At 41.8% G+C, this 18,568-nt stretch overlaps 1 protein-coding gene across 4 annotated transcripts in view; it reads right to left on the minus strand.

The window, feature by feature from the left end:
- Positions 1-18,568, minus strand: part of TBC1D1 (TBC1 domain family member 1) — a 108,669-nt gene that overhangs the window by 73,438 nt on the left and 16,663 nt on the right. Inside the window, exon 1 of one of the 4 annotated variants that reach the window (XM_070757095.1) lies at positions 2,781-3,093. The exons of 2 other annotated variants lie outside the window; for them this stretch is intronic. In XM_070757095.1, the coding sequence (XP_070613196.1) occupies positions 2,781-2,810 (30 nt within the window). In that variant the 5' untranslated portion in view covers positions 2,811-3,093. Of the gene's footprint in view, positions 1-2,780; positions 3,094-18,568 lie in introns of those variants that run through there. One more of the 4 variants, XM_070757096.1, reaches the window with a different exon arrangement.

Here is an 18,568-nt window from a genome sequence, read left to right on the forward strand (position 1 = left end):
CCAGATGATAAAGTCTCCTGCCTTGAACAGGGGGTTGGACTAGAAGACCTCTAAGTTCCCTTCCAGTCCTTGGATTCTACATTCTATGATGGTTCATTTATGACAGAGACCTATCGTGTCAAGATTGTTCAGCTGTCCCAAGAAAGGGTAAGCATCACGGGTTAAATGCTACCAGTTCGGCCCAGTCTGGGTGTACCGATAGAGGCAATTGCCAGTGGTTCAGAGAACCGGTAATGGCGGCAGTGTGAGACTCCACCCACTTGCCCGGACATCGCCATTTTCTTTTTTTAAACCCTCTGTGCATGTGTGAAAGCCTGCGCCCATGCGCAGAGAGTGAAAAAGTGTACGCAACAGCGGTGGGCGCAAGCGAAGCAGTAGGGATTACAGCGCTGATGAAATTTGAAAAGACAGAGAGAAATCTTGGAAGATCAATTCTGGATCCAAGTCCTATCTAAAAAGTTTGTTGAACTGTCGACAGGAAATTTATCGGCTGGCCAGAAAAAGCTTCAATATTTGTCAGCATTTTAGCCTTAGTTGTATCTTAAAGAGCCTTCTCAAAATTTTTAATAGGGTCATCCTGGAGGGTCGAATTTGAAAAAAAGCTCTGGGGTGATGCCAGAAAACGTACAGTTTTTTCTTCTGAAATTCAAGGGAAAAATAAATAAAAGCAAACAGGAGAGATGATGGACAGCTAAACTGAAGTAGAGGACCCACTCTTATATTAAGACACAGCGATAACATCAAGACATGGACAGTAATAATACAAATATTATTTTAGTTAGTAGCATCACTTATTTAACCGAATCGGTTTTTTTGCAATCAAGCCATCTACCAGCAGAATAAGAGGTCAAGAAATGAGTTAAGTTTTTGACCTTCACAACTGCACAGATCAACAATCAAACATTTTTCTTTAATAAAAAATATATGTGCTAAAAATAAATGAGGAAGTTGTAAAATTATACGTAGAAACATAGAAGATTGACAGCAGAAAAAGACCTCATGGTCCATCTAGTCTGGCGTTATACTATTTCCTGTATTTTATCTTAGGATGGATCTAAGTTTATCCCAGGCATGTTTAAATCCAGTGACTGTGGATTTACCAACCACTTCTGCAGGAAGTTTGTTCCAAGCATCTACTCCTCTTTCAGTCAAATATTTTCTCACGTTGCTTCTGATCTTCCCCCCAACTAACTTTAGATTGTGCCCCCTTGTTCTTGTGTTCACTTTCCTATTAAAAACACTTCCCTCCTGAACCTTATTTAACCCTTTAACATATTTAAATGTTTTGATCATGTCCCCACTTTCCCTTCTGTCCTCCAGACCAGTGATTTTCAACCTTTTTTGAGCTGCGGCACATTTTTTACATATACAAAATCATGGGGCACATTGAGCAGGGGGGAGTGGGGGGGGGCTAAAAAAGTTTGGACAAAAAAATTATCTCTCTCTCTTTCTCTCTTCCTCCCTTTCGCTCTATTTCTCTCCCTCTTTCTCTCTTTCCCTTCCTTCCTCTCTCCCTCCTTCCCTGCCTTTCTCTCTCTCTCTCTTGCTTTCTTTCTCTCTCTCTTTCTCTCTCTCTTGCTTTCTTTCTCTCTCTCTTTCTTTCTTTCTTTCTCTCTCTTTCTCTCTCTCTTCCTCCCTTTCGCTCTATTTCTCTCCCTCTTTCTCTCTTTCCCTTCCTTCCTCTCTCTCTCCATCACTCTTTCTTTCTCTCTTCCTTCCTTCCTCTCTTTTTTGCTCTCTTTCTATCTCTCCCTCCTTCCCTGCCTTTCTTTCACTCTCTCTCTCTTGCTTTCTTTCTCTTTCTCTCTCTTCCTCTCTCTCTTGCTTTCTTTCTCTCTCTTTCTCTGTCTCTCTCTCTTGCTTTCTTTCTCTCTCTTTCTCTTTCTCTCTCTCTTTCTCTCTCTCTTGCTTTCTTTCTCTCTCTTGATGAGCTTCGCGGCACACCTGACCATGTCTCGCGGCACACTAGTGTGCCACGGCACACTGGTTGAAAAACACTGCTCCAGACTATGCAGATTGAGTTCATTAAGTCTTTCCTGATAAGTTTTATGCTTAAGACCTTCCACCATTTTTGTAGCCTGTCTTTTGGACCCATTCGATTTTATAAAAGGAATGGCTTTGAACTTCTGGCTCAGCATTTCATTCGTTGTCTATCATTGAAGAAATACTGATGTTTTAATTCCGTGCTGTAAAAATTCAGGTGTATTAATGCAGAATCTCAAAGTTGGGTTGACGTGTATGAACTTTTGGAGAGCGGGTTAAAACATCCCTGCCCACAAAATCAAACCCGATCTTTTGTACTATCTGGTGCTGACTCACAACTGAATGAATGAAAAGATCATAAAATCTTGTAAGCACCGACTTACAACATCCAGCCTTCCCATTTTGGGTTCTGTGAACTTCTTCCCCTATGAATGATTTGATCATCCAGCGCTTCTACCTTTCCAAACAACAGAGAGAAAGCTTTTTTGTTGGAAAGAAAGACAAAGGAACTGCCAGCTTCAAATTCAACCCTGTTCAAACAACCTTATATATATGCAACCGTGTCAATTCCTTCCTTTGCACCCGGGTTTGTTTAAAGAAGCCGGGGCTGTATAAACTCTGCAACTTCAAAGAAAAATCTGTGCCCATGGTAGGTTTACTATCCTTGGAGTGGAGGTATTTATGATCTTCCGGCTGTGCTCTTCCTCCCCTCCTCCCGAAGGAAATTTTCTCTTCCAAACATCATTCTGAAGACAAAGAAGATCAAAGCAAGCAGAAGACAAAAAAATCCTTCCTACCTTGGCTACCCAATTAAACAGGGGTGACATTCTAACAAGAGGAAAGCCAACCCAGGCTGGTCAGTTCCAAGTGCCAACTATCTTCTCCTCCTCTTCTTGATCAGATTTGGTTTTTCCACATCTGCCTCGAGCATCAAATCATTGTAGAGAAACCTGGAAGCATCGCTTTCCCAAAGGCGTTTGGGTTTGGTGGGGTTTTTTTTCCGTTGCAAAGGAGGAATAAATCTTAGCTTCCTCCTTTTAAAAGCAACTCTGAGTTCACTAGTCCACCGGCTCTCCCCTGAATGCAAGAAGGATAGGCGAGGCCCAGGGTGGATGAAGACCTCTCGTTGGCTATTTCAAAAAGACAACTCCACCCCTTCAAGAGGAGGAGGAGGAGGAGGAGGAGGAAAGAGAGGACCAACAAAGACTGCCCTGTGGACCAGTCAGGAAATTGTGAAAATTAGCAGCTGGTGTTGAAGGAACAGGCAGGGACATGCCAAGGCAGGAAGGAGGGGCAGACTTACGAAGATTAGACGGGCAGCTTTTAAAAAGCGTGCCGGGATGAAAGGCAGCATTCACAAGCCTTGCTTTCAAAGGAATAATAATTTAAAAAACCCAGCAGCTTGGAGTTGCTAAGACTTAATGCAGAAAATATACATGTCAGCCTTCGAAGAAATAAACGCCGCTGCTCCTGGAACAGTGTTTTTCAACCAGTGTGCCGTGGCACACTAGTGTGCCGCGAGACATGGTCAGGTGTGCCGCGAAGCTCAGAGAGAGAAAGAAAGAGAGAGAAAGAGAGAAAGAAAGAGAGAGAAAGAGAGAAAGAAAGAAAGAGCAAGAGAGAGAAAAAGCAAGCAAGAGAGAGAGAAAGAAAACAAGAGAGAAAGCAAGCAAGAGAAAGCAAGCAAGAGAGAGAGAAAGAGAACAAGAGAGAGAAAGCAAGAGAGAGAAAGAAAGAGAGGGAGGGAAGGTGGGAGAGAGAAAGACATAGAGGGAAGTAGGGAGGGAGAGAGAAAGAGAGTAAAAAAGAGGAAAGAAGGAAGAGAGAAAGAAAGAGGGATGGAGAGAGAAAAAAAGAGGGAGAGAAAGAGGGAGAGAGAAATAGAGCGAAAGGGAGGAAGAGAGAGAATTTTTTTGTCTAAACTTTTTTTAGCCTCCTCCCCCCCATCAATGTGCCCCATGGTTTTGTAAATGTAAAAAATGTGCCGCGGCTCAAAAAAGGTTGAAAATCACTGTCCTGGAAGGTGGAAAAAAAATCCAGCCTTGAAGTGAACTGGGGGAAAAAAGCAAAAGAATGGAATTTTTATTTTTAATATCAAGAGCATAGTTCCCTCTAAGCTGAGCAGTGAGCAATCGCTCGCTTAAAAATCATCATCAACTCAGAGTTTTCCAAACCTGCCCAGAAACTGAGAGGGAAAGAGTGAGAGGGGAGGAGAGAGAGAGGAAGAGAGGAAGAGAGAGAAACAGATAGAAAAGAGAGAGGAAGGAAAAGAGAAACAAAAAGAATGGGAGTAAGGAAGAGAGAAAGAAAATCAAAATCTAGTTTGAAACTAGCTCAACTATTTAAGTGGCATTTTGATATTGATAGAGTTGCCCTATTATGAGCTCCCTGTTATAGACACACAGTACAGTATTTTATTTTGAAATTCTCAGAGGCAAAACAGGGTTGTTTGTTTGTTTGTTTGTTTGTTTATTTATTTATTTATTTTTTCTGTGCCGCCCAGTCCCGAAGGGACTGCCGCTCAGACACTATACTTTTCCGCCCACCCCGCCAAAAAATTAGAGGGAACACTGATCAAGAGTGGCCAAAGACTTATTTTTGAAATTCCTGGGCAATGTCTCCATCATAAACAATGTCTCCATCGAAACTCGTTCTCTTCACAGAAAAAATTATACAAAGGGTCCAAAGACGGGCTACAAAAATTAATTAATTTATTTATTTATTAGATTTGTATGCCGCCCCTCTCCATAGACTTGGGTCGGCTCACAACAGAATAAAACAGTTCATAACAAATCTAATAATTTACAATTTAAAATAATTTTAAAAACCTCATTATTAAGCAGACATACGTACAAACATACCATACATAAATTGTATAGGCCCGGGGGAGATATCTCAGTTCATGCCTGATGGCAAAGGTGGGTTTTGAGGAGTTTACAAAAGGCAAGGAGGGTGGGGGCAGTTCTAATCTCTGGGGGGGAGTTGGTTCCAGAGAATCGGGGCCGCCACAGAGAAGGCTGTGGTGGAAGGTCTTAAGCATAAAACTTACCAAGACTTCATGAACTCAATCTGTAGAGTCTGGAGGACAGAAGGGAAAGGGGGGCACATGATCAAAACATTTAAAGAGGTCAAAGGGTTAAATAAGGGAAGTGTTTTTAATAGGAAAGTGAGCACAAGAATAAGGGGGCACACTCTGAGGTGAGTTGGAGGAAAGATCAGAAGCAACGTGAGGAAATATTATTTTACTGAAAGAGGAGTAGATGCTTGGAACAAACTTCCAGCAGACGTGGTTGGTAAATCCACAGGGACTGAATTTAAACATGCGTGGGATAAACATAGGTCCATCCTAAGATAAAATACAGGAAATAGTATAAGGGCAGACTAGATGGACCAGGAGGTCTTTTCCTGCCGTCAATCTTTTATGTTTCTATGTTTCTATCATCAACGACCTGGGATGGGTACCAAATGTAATGAGACGATGGTTCCCTGCCTCCATCCATCAAGGGTGATGGGTGGTATAGAAATTGGGGGGGGGGGTTGCAGGCAGGAGTTGCCGCTACCGGTATGCTGTGCATACAGCTCCGTGTCTCTGGGATGCGTGCAGGTCCGGTTGGAATTTTGCTACTGCATCGAAATCTCACGAGATTTGTCGAAATCTCACATGCGGGTCCCCTCCCGAGATTTTGCTTACTGTGCATGGGCAGAAGCAAATCTTGCTCGGATGGGCACACACCCACATCAGAGACGAGGAGCTACGCACACAGCTCCATTTTCGCTACTGGTGCGATGGTGTCAACCGTACTGGTAGGCATAGTTCCCTCTAAGCTGAGCAGTGAGCAATCGCTCACTTAAAAATCATCATCAACTCAGAGTTTTCCAAACCTGCCCAGAAGCCGAGAGGGAAAGAGTGAGAGGGAAGGAGAGAGAGAGGAAGAGAGAGAAACAGATAGAAAAAAGAGAGGAAGGAAAAGAGAAAGAGAAAGAATGGGAGTAAGGAAGAGAGAAAGAAAATCAAAATCTAGTTTGAAACTAGCTCAACTATTTAAGTGGCATTTTGATATTGATAGAGTTGCCCTATTATGAGCTCACTGTTATAGATACACAGTACAGTATTTTATTTTGAAATTCTCTGAGGCAAAACAGGGTGGGTTTTTTATTTGTTTGTTTATTTGTTTATTTGTTTGTTTGTTTGTTTATTTATTTATTTATTTATTTATTTTTTCTGTGCCGCCCAGTCCCAAAGGGACTGCCGCTCAGACACTATACTTTTCCGGCCACCCCCCCAAAAAATTAGAGGGAACACTGCTGGTAGGAACCCGCTACTGGGGGCGGGGGGATGAATGCCACCACCAGCACCCTGGCCAGATCCTAACTGAGTTTTGCCTCTTTAAGAATTGTTATGTTGTGCTAAGATCTACTGTACTCTGCTCTGCTCTGCTCTACTCTACTGTACACTACTCTTCTCTCTACTCTACTCTACTCTACACTACACTACTCTATTCTACTCTACTCTCTACTCTACTCTATTCTCTACACTCTACTCAATTCTATTCACTCTACTCTATTATATTCTCTACACTCTATTCTATTCACTCTATTCTACTCTATTCATTATTCTATTCTATTTTATTCTATTCTATTTTTCATTATTCTATTCTGTTCTGTTCTTTTCTGTTCTCCCCTCTTTTATTCTATTCTATTGTACTCTACTCTGCTCCTCTACTCTCTACTCTATTCTATCTTATTCTCTACACTCTATTCTATTATTTTTTATTTTATTATTATTATTATTATTATTATTTATTAGATTTGTATGCCGCCCCTCTCCGAGGACTCAGAGCAGCTCACAACAAAAGATAAACAGTACAAATCCAATATTTATTCTAATTCTATTCACTCTCCTCTCCTCTTCACTATTCTATGCTATGCTATGCTATTGTATTCTACTCTTCTAATTAAATTAATGTCTCAGAAGTTGCTAAACATGAAAATGAACGGGTTTTTTTCCTATCAAATGCTTTTCCCAGAGGTTGTAAACCCAGTTCTGTATCACTGGCTGATTGAAGAGAAGAGTTATATTCTAAATCAATCATCCCGACAAGATTTAAGATGTGTGCCCTTCAGTTTTCAGAATTTTTCCAGTCAGAATTCCCCAGTCAGCAATTCTGTGCATTCTTAAAACTGCCAAGGTTATGAAACACTCTTATAAATAGTACCTGACAGACAATCTTCGTGAATAAAGACAAATAAAGACTTGTCCAGTCAGTGAAGCAGTGGAAGTGATGTGCCGGTGTCTGGAGGCTGTTGGGGTCTGGATGGGTGTCAACAGACTCAAACTCAACCCTGATAAGACGGAGTGGCTGTGGGTTTTGCCTCCCAAGGACAACTCCATCTGTCCGTCCATTACCCTGGGGGGAGGGAATCATTAACCCCCTCAGAGAGGGTCCACAACTTGGGCGTCCTCCTCGATCCACAGCTCACATTAGAGAAACATCTTTCAGCTGTGGCGAGGGGGGCGTTTGCCCAGGTTCACCTGGTGCACCAGTTGCGGCCCTATTTGGACCGGGACTCACTGCTCACAGTCACTCATGCCCTCATCACCTCGAGGCTCGACTACTATAACGCTCTCTACATGGGGCTGCCTTTGAAAAATGTTTAGAAACTTCAGTTCGTGCAGAATGCAGCTGCAAGAGCAATCATGGGCCTTCCTAAATATGCCCATGTCACACCAACACTCTGCAGTCTGCATTGGTTGCCAATCGGTTTCCGGTCACAATTCAAAGTGTTGGTTATGACTTATAAAGGCCTTCATGGCATCGGATCAGAATATCTCCGGGACCGTCTTCTGCTGCACGAATCCCAGTGAGCAGTTAGGTCCCACAGAGTTGGCCTTCTCCGGGTCCCGTCGACTAAACAATGTCGTTTGGCGGGACCCAGGGGAAGAGCCTTCTCTGTGGCAGCCCCGACCCTCTGGAACCAACTCCCCCCAGATATCAGAGTTGCCCCCATCCTCCTTGCCTTTCTTAAGCTCCTTAAAAACCACCTCTGTCGTCAGGCATGGGGAAATTGAGATATTCCCTTCCCCCTAGGCTTATAAAATTTATGCATGCTATGTCCGTATGTATGATTGGTTTCTTAAATTGGGGTTTTTTACATTACTTTTAATATTAGATTTGTTCATATTGTCTTTTTACTGTTGTTAGCCACCCCGAGTCTACGGAGAGGGGCGACATACAAATCTAATTAATAAATAAAATAAATAAAATAAATAGACCAGCGTTTCCTATACTGGACAAATTTTAAGGCATGTGGACCTCAACGATCAGGAATCCCCAGTCAAAAGAGAAGTGAAACGGATCAAACTCTTCCCCATTGAACTTCTGCTTCCTCATCTGGGCTCTGGAACAATTCCAAAACACTTGAGAGAATCTAAACTTTGGAGGTTTGGACTCTTAAAATGGAATTAGCAGAATAGAGTGCCTTTATCTGGTCACAATAATATGGGTATGTTGGGTGTGCTGCGGTGGCCTAGCGGTAGAGCTCTCGCCTCACAATCAGGAGGCTGTGAGTTTGATCCTAGGTAGAGGCAGATATTTCTGTCTGGTGCACCCTTAGCGCCAAAGACGAGCAGCCGTTCATTGTCCATAACTATCCAAAATTGCCCTTTTCAAGCTAAACAAATATTAGACCTGAATGCTGAGTCATTCAGAGACAGTTGAGCATGCAGCAACCTAGTAATTATGTGAAAAGTATTTAACTAGGAAAGAGCTCCCTGCTTTCTCTCTGTCTGTTCGCTGTTAGCCGTGTGTTGTCACTGTTTGTGAGAAGTGTGCTTTGAAGAAGCTATAATGTTGTACAAGTTGGTTCCTGTGAGTTATTGAACTAAGATAGTTGTAGCAAGGTACTAGTAAGAGACTAGTTTATTGTATGTATAGTATAGATCAGTGTTTCCCAACCTTGGCAACTTGAAGATATTTGGACTTCAACTCCCAGAATTCCCCAGCCAGCATTCACTGGCTGGGGAATTCTGGGAGTTGAAGTCCAAATATCTTCAAGTTGCCAAGGTTGGGAAACACTGGTATAGATAGTAATAGGAATAGTATAAAGAAGTGAATATATTTTCCCACAACTTTCTACTGCTGCTGTGTTTCATTGAAGACTTCAACTCCTCTACTGGTCTGTGGCTGGCTATCTGGGTTGGTGGGGTGGCTGGGCTGGTTCGCTGCTTGGGCACAAACAGGCAGCTCTGATACTGCATATCAGGTGACCCTACCCATAGGAGCCCATTACTGGGTTGGCCTGAAACAGAGTGACTTGCCCAAACTCCCCCCAGCTGGCTTTCATGGGTAAAAAGCTGGACTTGAACTCAAGGTCTCCCTAGCTTAAGATGTACATGTTTTTTTTCCTCCCAGGAATCCAATCACATGATCCGGCAACGCGGCTTCGCTCAAAACTATATATTTGGTATTTAGAGTCTGCAATCTACTTTCTACAGAGGCTCACAAGCTTGCAAAACTCGGTTACTGCAATGCTATGAGAGCAGCTGGCTTGGTACTCATCTTTTTGGTTTCCTGTCTGCCTTGCCTCAAAGTCTTGCAAGAATGAAAGCAGGTCTCCCATTCGTTTAACTTGACTTTCCTGAGAACTAAGAAGGCCCTTTTCTGAAATGTTTTGTCCACTCCTCTTCCTTTAAATTGCGATAAGATCACCTTTATTGTCATTTATTTTTATTTTTTTTACTGTAGACACACTGGCACTTGTTAAAATGAAATCCTGTTGCCTTCTCTCAAAACACTCATGTAGACTTGTTAGGTACATATACACATGTACTGTATTTTTCAGAGTATAAGATGCACCTTATTTTTTGTGGAGGAAAATAAAGGGGGAAAAAAATCTGCCTACCAGGTATTCATCTGGGTAGTGTCCTTCACCTGGTCAGTTTCAGCACATCATTTTATCCTCTGGTTGGGGCCGAAAGAAAACTTCTTGGCAACTTTAAGACTTGTGGACTTCAACTCCCAAAATTCTCCAGCCAGCTATGCTATTCTGGCTGGAGAATTCTGGGAGTTTGTTTATTTGTATGTTTGCTTGCTTAATTTATATACCGCCCAACTCCTTAAGGACTCTGGGCACCTCACAACAAAGAGAATTTAAATCTAAAAAGGACAAAAAAGACAATTTAAAAACCCATTATAAAACCATGCATATCTTTTGTCGCTGGATCTAGATGATACATCATTTGATCAACAGCCCCAGGCCTGCTGAGAAAAGGCAGGTCTATACAACTTTCTGGAAGGATAATAATAATAATAATAATAATAATAATAATAATAATAATAATAATAATAATAATAATTATTATTATTATTATTATTGTTAGTACAAGGTACATGGTTGTTAGGGTTTGCCATTGTAAACTACCTATTGTAGTCTCTTGTACTATCACTTTAAATATGTTAGGCTGGTTCGCCATAAGAGGGCGCCAGTACTCCTTCCCCCAATTATGCTTTTTTTCTCATTCGCTTTTGCTTTGCCTTGAGGGGGGAGTATATTTGCTTAGTGCTTGTTATGGATTGTTTCTATTTTGTATATATGTAAATAGTACTTATTAAGCATAACTAAGTCTGTGTCTTTTTTCCTTTGGCTTTACCACACATCCACATTCTGTTAAAATTCTCTGCTCGGTGTATGTCAAAGGTCTCATAGCCTAGCTATACCGAGACATACCAACAGTAACAACAACAACAAAACAACAACAATAGCAATAATTTATTAGACTTGTATGCCGCCTCTCTCCAAAGACCCAGGGTGTCTCACAGAATACAGTACAAAAAAACAATATGTATACAAATCTAATAGTTAAAACTATAAGCTAAGATCCCATTACATTAAAAAACAGTCAATTTACTCAATCACATGCACACATAACATTTAATGGTCAGAGAAAAGGGAGCATGTACTAGCTGCTCCACACCTGGCGACATAGATGGGTCTTAAGGCTCTTGCAAAAGGCGAGGAGCTCGGGGGCAGTGTGAATCTCTGGAGGGAGCTGATTCCAGAGAGACAGGACCTGGAGAAGGCCAACTCTGTGGGACCAGATTGGCCACTGGGATTTGTGCGGCAGAAGGCGGTCCCATAAGTAATCTGGCCTGATGCCATGTAAGGCTTTATAAAGTGGGAACAGTATGGATCTCAGGAGATAACTGGTCCCAGAGAGCCGGAACCGCCACAGAGAAGGCCCTCCCCTGTAGCCCCACCAACCAACACTGTTTAACTGATGGGACCAGGAGAATGCCAACTCTGTGGGCCCTTATCGGTCACTGGGAGCTATGCGGTAGAAGGCGGTCCCAAAGATAGTCTGGCCCTAAGCCATGTAGAGCTTTATACGTGATCCCCAACACCTTGAATTGTATCTGGAGACTGATTGGGAGCCAGTGCAGCTCACAGAGAGTTGATGTGATGTGGATGTACCTAGCTGCACCCACAACAACTGTGTGGCTGCATTCTGGACCAGTTGTAGTATCAGAGCGTTTTTCAGGGGTAGCCCCCGAAAAACCACAAGAGTTGAAGTCCACAAGACTTAAAGCTGCCAAGTTTGAAGACCTCTTGCTATAGAAAATGGTAAGGACAGAAATTTCCTGACAGTGAGAAAAGTTAATCAGTGGAACAACTTGCCTCCAGAAGTTGCAGGTGCTCCAACACTGTATCTTTCTAAGAAGAGATTGGACAATCTTTAGTCTGAAATGGTCTAGGATTCCCTGCCTGAACAGGGGTTAGGCTAGAAGACCTCTAAGGTCCCTTCCAACTCTGTCATTCTGTTAAACAAATAGAGTTTCTTCTTAAGTTTAAAACTGGAAAGCCGTAGACAGTATTCATATAGAAAATGAGAGTGGTAACATATAGAGTAACCTAAAAGTTTAACACCCCCCCCCGGAAGCTCATGTGTCCTGTTTCATAACTAAACCCAACTTATGTTTCATGAGTCCATCAATCAAGTCAGTTTAATTTCCTTAAGAAATGGAAATAGCATCATGCTCTCAACTCTGTTATGCTTCGGTCAGCAAAAAAAACATCCAACACAGATTAATTTTAGATTGCATGATCTCATGGAGTAAGTTACTCAGAAGCAAAAATTCCCCACCAATATCTATGAAGGAAGGAAAAGTAATTAGCTTATTAGGTGGAGATGAAAACTTTACAGTTGTAAAGCGACAGGAACAGTGGGAAAGCTATAGAGCAGGGATGGGCAATTAATTTTGCCATGGGGCCACATGAGAAAATTGGGATGGTTTCAGAGGGCTGGATTAATATAATTAACTCAGTTCTACCCAATACTGAATATTATTGGGTAGAACTGAGTTAATTATATTATAATTATAAATTATATTACAGTGATACCTCGTCTTACAAACGCCTCGTCATACAAACTTTTCGAGATACAAACCCAGGGTTTAAGATTTTTTTGCCTCTTCTTACAAACTATTTTCACCTTACAAACCCACCGCCGCCTCTGGGATGCCCCGCCTCCAGACTTCCGTTGCCAGTGAAGCACCCGTTTTTGTGCTGCTGGGATTCCCCTGAGGCTCCCCTCAATGGGAAACCCCACCTCCAGACTTCCGTGTCTTTGTGATGCTGCAGGGGAATCCCAGCAGGAGAATCCTAGCAGCGCAAAAACAGGTGCTTCGCTGGCAACGGAAGTTCGGAGGTGGGGTTTCCCATGGAGGGGAGCCTTAGGGGAATCCCAGCAGTGGAAAAACGGGCGCTTCGGCTGGCAAAAGGGGTGAATTTTGGGCTTGCACACATTAATCACTTTTCCCTTGATTCCTATGGAAAAAATTGTTTCATCTTACAAACTTTTCACCTTAAGAACCTCGTCCCGGAACCAATTAAGTTTGTAAGACAAGGTATCACTGTATGTTATATTATATTATATTATATTATATTATATTATATTATATTATATTATATTATATTATATTATATTATATTATATTATATTATATTATATTATATTATATTATATTATATTATATTATATTATATTATATTATATTATATTATATTATATTATATTATATTATATTATATTATATTATATACTTCCAGCAGACGTGGTTGGGAAATCCACAGTAACTGAATTTAAACATGCCTGGGATAAACATATATCCATCCTAAGATAAAATACAGGAAATAGTAAAAGGGCAGACTAGATGGACCAAGAGGTCTTTTTCTGCCGTCAGTCTTCTATGTTTCTATGTTTCTATGTTTCTATATTATATTAGAAACATAGAAACATAGAAGTCTGACGGCAGAAAAAGACCTCATGGCCCATCGAGTCTGCCCTTATACTATTTTCTGTATTTTATCTTAGGATGGATATATGTTTATCCCAGGCATGTTTAAATTCAGTTACTGTGGATTTATCTACCACGTCTGCTGGAAGTTTGTTCCAAGGATCTACTACTCTTTCAGTAAAATAATATTTTCTCATGTTGCTCTTGATCTTTCCCCCAACTAACTTCAGATTGTGTCCCCTTGTTCTTGTGTATACTTTCCTATTAAAAACACTTTCCTCCTGGACCTTATTTAACCCTTTAATATATTTAAATGTTTCGATCATGTCCCCCCTTTTCCTTCTGTCCTCCAGACTATACAGATTGAGTTCATTAAGTCTTTCCTGATACGTTTTATGCTTAAGGCCTTCCACCATTCTTGTAGCCCGTCTTTGGACCCGTTCAATTTTGTCAATATCTTTTTGTAGGTGAGGTCTCCAGAACTGAACACAGTATTCCAAATGTGGTCTCACCAGCATTCTATATAGCGGGATCATAATCTCCCTCTTCCTGCTTGTTATACCTCTAGCTATGCAGCCAAGCATCCTACTTGCTTTCCCTACCGCCTGACTGCACTGTTCACCCATTTTGAGACTGTCAGAAATCACTACCCCTAAATCCTTTTCTTTTGAAGTATTTGCTAACACAGAACTGCCAATACAATACTCAGATTGAGGATTCCTTTTCCCCAAGTGCATTATTTTACATTTGGAAACATTAAACTGCAGTTTCCATTGCTTTGACCATTTATCTAGTAAAGCTAAATCATTTACCATATTAGAGACGCCTCCAGGAATATCAACCCTATTGCACACTTTAGAGTCATCGGCAAATAGGCAAACCTTCCCTACCAAACCTTCCCCTATGTCACTCACAAACATATTAAAAAGAATAGGACCCAGAACAGACCCTTGTGGCACACCGCTTGTAACCTGACTCTGCTCAGAATACTCGCTGTTAACAATAACTCTCTGATGTCTACGCTTCAGCCAGCTGCAAATCCATTGAACTATCCAGGGATTAAGTCCAATCTTCACTAATTTATCTATCAGCTCTTTATGTGGAACCGTATCAAAGGCTTTGCTGAAGTCCAGGTAGGCAATATCCACGGCACCACCTCCATCCAACACCTTTGTGACATAGTCAAAGAAATCAATAAGATTAGTCTGACATGATTTGCCTTCAGTAAAGCCATGCTGATTTGGGTCCAATAATTTATTGTTTTTTAGGTGCTGATTTATCCTCTTTTTGAGTAGAGTCTCCATCATTTTAACTACAACTGATGTCAAGCTAACTGGCCTGTAGTTACCAACTTCTTCTCTACTGCCCTTCTTGTGAATAGGCACAACACTGGCCATTCTCCAATCCTCAGGAACTTCTCCTGTTAACAACGATTGGTTAAACAAATCAGTCAGGGGGGTAGCAATGACAGATCTGAGTTCTTTAAGAACTCTGGGATGGATGCCATCTGGACCCATTACCTTATTTATCTTTAATTGTTCAAGTTCTTCTAAGACATATTATATTATATTATATTATATTATATTTATTATATTATATTATAATAATATTTATATATTATATATAATTATATATTATAATTATAAATTAATTGCCCACCCCTTCCTTCCTTGTTCATTTCTCCTTCCTTCCTTCTCCAGATGGAGAGAAGCTCCTGTCTCTCTGATTTTCTCTGCCTTTTATTTCTGCTTTTGGGCAGTTCTTTATTTCTCTTTCAAAATATTCCTTTCAGGTGCATCTCTTCAACTGACCTACATTGTCAGTTGAGAAAACGTAGTGGAGGCTTTGCCTGAAAGTAGCTTTGGATTCCTTTTCTTCCTCCTCCTCCCTCCCCCCCCCCCTGAGAGGTAGGGTGGGGTTTTGCTTTAAATTTCTTGGAAAGGCCAATGAAACCAATGAACAATTAAAAAATGAGCTTTTATTGGACTTGGCAAAAGGGCATGGAAAGAGAATTTCTTCTTCCTTCCTTCCTCCTTCCATTTCTCCTTTCTTCCTTCCTCCATTTCTCCTTCCTTCCTTTCTCCATTTCTCCTCCCTCCCTCCCTTCCTTCATTTCTCCTTCCTTCTTTCCTCCATTTCTCCTTCCTTCCTTCCTTCCTTCATTTCTCCTTCCTTCCTTCCTCCATTTTTCCTTCCTTCCTTCTTTCCTCCATTTCTCCTTCCTTCCTTCCTCCATTTCTCCTTTCTTCCTTCCTCCATTTCTCCTTCCTTCCTTTCTCCATTTCTCCTCCCTCCCTCCCTTCCTTCATTTCTCCTTCCTTCCTTCCTTCCTTCATTTCTCCTTCCTTCCTTCTTTCCTTCCTTCATTTCTCCCTCCTTCCTTTCTTCCTTCATTTCTCCTTCCTTCCTTCCTCCATTTTTCCTTCCTTCCTTCTTTCCTCCATTTCTCCTTTCTTCCTTCCTCCATTTCTCCTTTCTTCCTTCCTCCATTTCTCCTTCCTTCCTTTCTCCATTTCTCCTCCCTCCCTCCCTTCCTTCATTTCTCCTTCCTTCTTTCCTCCATTTCTCCTTCCTTCCTTCCTTCCTTCCTTCATTTCTCCTTCCTTCCTTCCTCCATTTTTCCTTCCTTCCTTCTTTCCTCCATTTCTCCTTCCTTCCTTCCTCCATTTCTCCTTCCTTCCTTCCTCCATTTCTCCTTCCTTCCTTCCTCCATTTCTCCTCCCTCCCTCCCTTCATTTCTCCTTCCTTCCTTCCTTCCTTCCTTCCTTCATTTCTCCTTCCTTCCTTCTTTCCTTCCTTCATTTCTCCCTCCTTCCTTTCTTCCTACCTCCGCGGGCCGGTCACAGACAGCGGGCGGGCCGCATCCGGCCCCCGGGCCGCATTTTGCCCAGGTCTGCTATAGAGGAAGCGCTGAAATCAGAATTCAGAATCTGATTGTTGAGGATGAAGGTGACTAAATTGGTAATGAATAGACATTTAAAAAATTCTGAAAAAAAGATGGTGGTGCCAACGGACCAGCACCAACTGGACCAGATCCGTCAGCCATCATCACTAGCAGGTCGCTAATGGTTCAGGTGATGTGGTCCAAACTGGGAGGAATCCACCCCTGGGTGCAACCTGCTCCCAAGCTGTTCTGACCTAGGCTTCCCCAAAAGTACAAAGCCGACTCCACGTCCCAATAAAACCCCCTTTATTTAGTTTACAGTGAATTCCTCTCCAGCAAAGTCCCCGGACAGAGGTTTTTCAAGGTATTTCCCAATTATAGACTTTTCATATCAGAGTCATTCTTTGTCAAGTGGACCAGGTGAAATTGAAGCCTTATTTAAAAAGAAACCATCACAAAAACAACATATATGATAGGTGAAAAAACCGTGCTCATTCTAATGAAATAAAAATGAAGACGATTGCAGGCGAGAAAACAGAGGGAGATAGAAAGAAACTTGCTCTTTGTAATGAAGATGATTGAAGGTGAGGAAACAGAGCTCTCTGTTTTCTCATGTTCAATCATCGTCATTTTTATTTCATTAGAAAGAGCACTTTTTTCCTATCGTATACAGTGGTACCTCTACCTACAAACACCTCTACGTACGAAATTCTCTAGATATAAACCGGATGTTCAAGAATTTTTTTGCCTCTTCTCAAGAACCATTTTTCACTTACAAACCCGAGCTTGCAAACCTGTAATTGGAAAAGGCAGGGAGAAGCCTCCGTGGGGCCTCTCTAGGAATCTCCTGGGAGGAAACAGGACCAGAAAAGGTGAGGAGAAGCCTCCGTGGGGCCTCTCTAGGAACCTCCTGGGAGGAACAGGGCCTCCACCCTCCCTGTGGTTTCCCCAATCGCAACCATTATTTGCTTTTACATTGATTCCTATGGGAAAATTTGCTTCTTCTTACAAACTTTTCTACTTTCAAACTAAGTTTGAACTAAGTTCAAAGTTTCAAACTTTAAGAACCTGGTCATGGAACGAATTTTGTGAGTAGAAGTACCACTGTATGTTGTTTTTGTGATGGTTTATTTTCAAATAAGGCTGCAAAAATCAGTCAAGTGACAAAGAATGACCCATCAGGCTTGGAGAGCTGCCAAGCTAATATTTTTCAGACTACACACTATAACAGACAATACTTGGCCAGAATTCAGGAACAGAACTTCTTTGGCCAAATGAACTAATTGTCTCCTGCAAACCCCCTCCTCCTTTGCTCCTCTTTTATTCCTTATGGGAGGGGCCATTCATCATCCACCTGTGGCGTTACTCCCAAGTCGACCCTTGTTCCTCAGCTATTCCCTTCCTCTGACTGGGAACAGGCTCCAGCTGTTTATCTTCTTCACCAATGTCTGATTCAAGAGGCAGCTGATAACTGTCAGACTGCCCTGGTCCCAGCTCTGCCTCCAACACAGAGCACTCATCACAGCTTTCTGCAGACTCCAGGCTTGGCCCACGTTCCTTCCCAATCTCCTCACTATCTGAATCTGCTGCCAGCTATGCTGGCCGGCCACAACAAACTTCTCATATTTTTCTGAGCCTCCACAAAGTCAACCCCTCCTTTTGCTGATGCACAGTGGACCACAAATCCGCCAAAGTGAAAAAGTCTTGCAACTGTACAATGAGAATCCCGATGCATTAACTCCAAAGCTATCACCCATATTTTTAAATATACCCCACCGACAGAGTATCCCAAATGCTTGCAGCTATTTTTATAAAAGTCAATGAAACAACTCCTGACCTCTGGCAGCACTGAAAGAAATATTTCAGACCTAGACTGCAATTGGAAACCTTTGCAAACTTTGGCCCTGTTTATGTTGGCAGAAGACGGCCGAAAGCAATTCACATCAGCAGAGAATTAAAAATGATGAATAGAGCTATGGTAGACCTCCGTTGCATTTTTAATTGAGGCGTCCAACCTCCGGCGGTGATCCCATACCCAACCCACTTCCCATTTTCCTGCTTCACCCATGGCTATCAAAGCTGCGTTCTTTTCAGAATCCAATTCTGGACATGCATTCAAAGCAAAACGTGTTAAAAAGAAAAGAGGGGGAACAACACCCAGTTGAAAAGTACAGTATAAAATACCTGATTCCTAACAAGGGAATGCCGAGGTACATCTCAATCAAGTTTGAATAAGATACAGTGGTACCTATACCTACGAATGGCTCTACTTACAAACTTTTCTAGATAAGAACCGGGTGTTCAAATTTTTTTTGCCTCTTCTCAAGAACCATTTTCCACTTACAAACCTGAGCCTCCAAAACTGTAACCGGAAAAGGCGGGGAGAAGCCTCCGTGGGGCCTCTCTA

Source organism: Erythrolamprus reginae, chromosome 7 (genome assembly GCF_031021105.1).
Source record: "Erythrolamprus reginae isolate rEryReg1 chromosome 7, rEryReg1.hap1, whole genome shotgun sequence".
Lineage (NCBI taxonomy): Eukaryota > Metazoa > Chordata > Lepidosauria > Squamata > Dipsadidae > Erythrolamprus > Erythrolamprus reginae.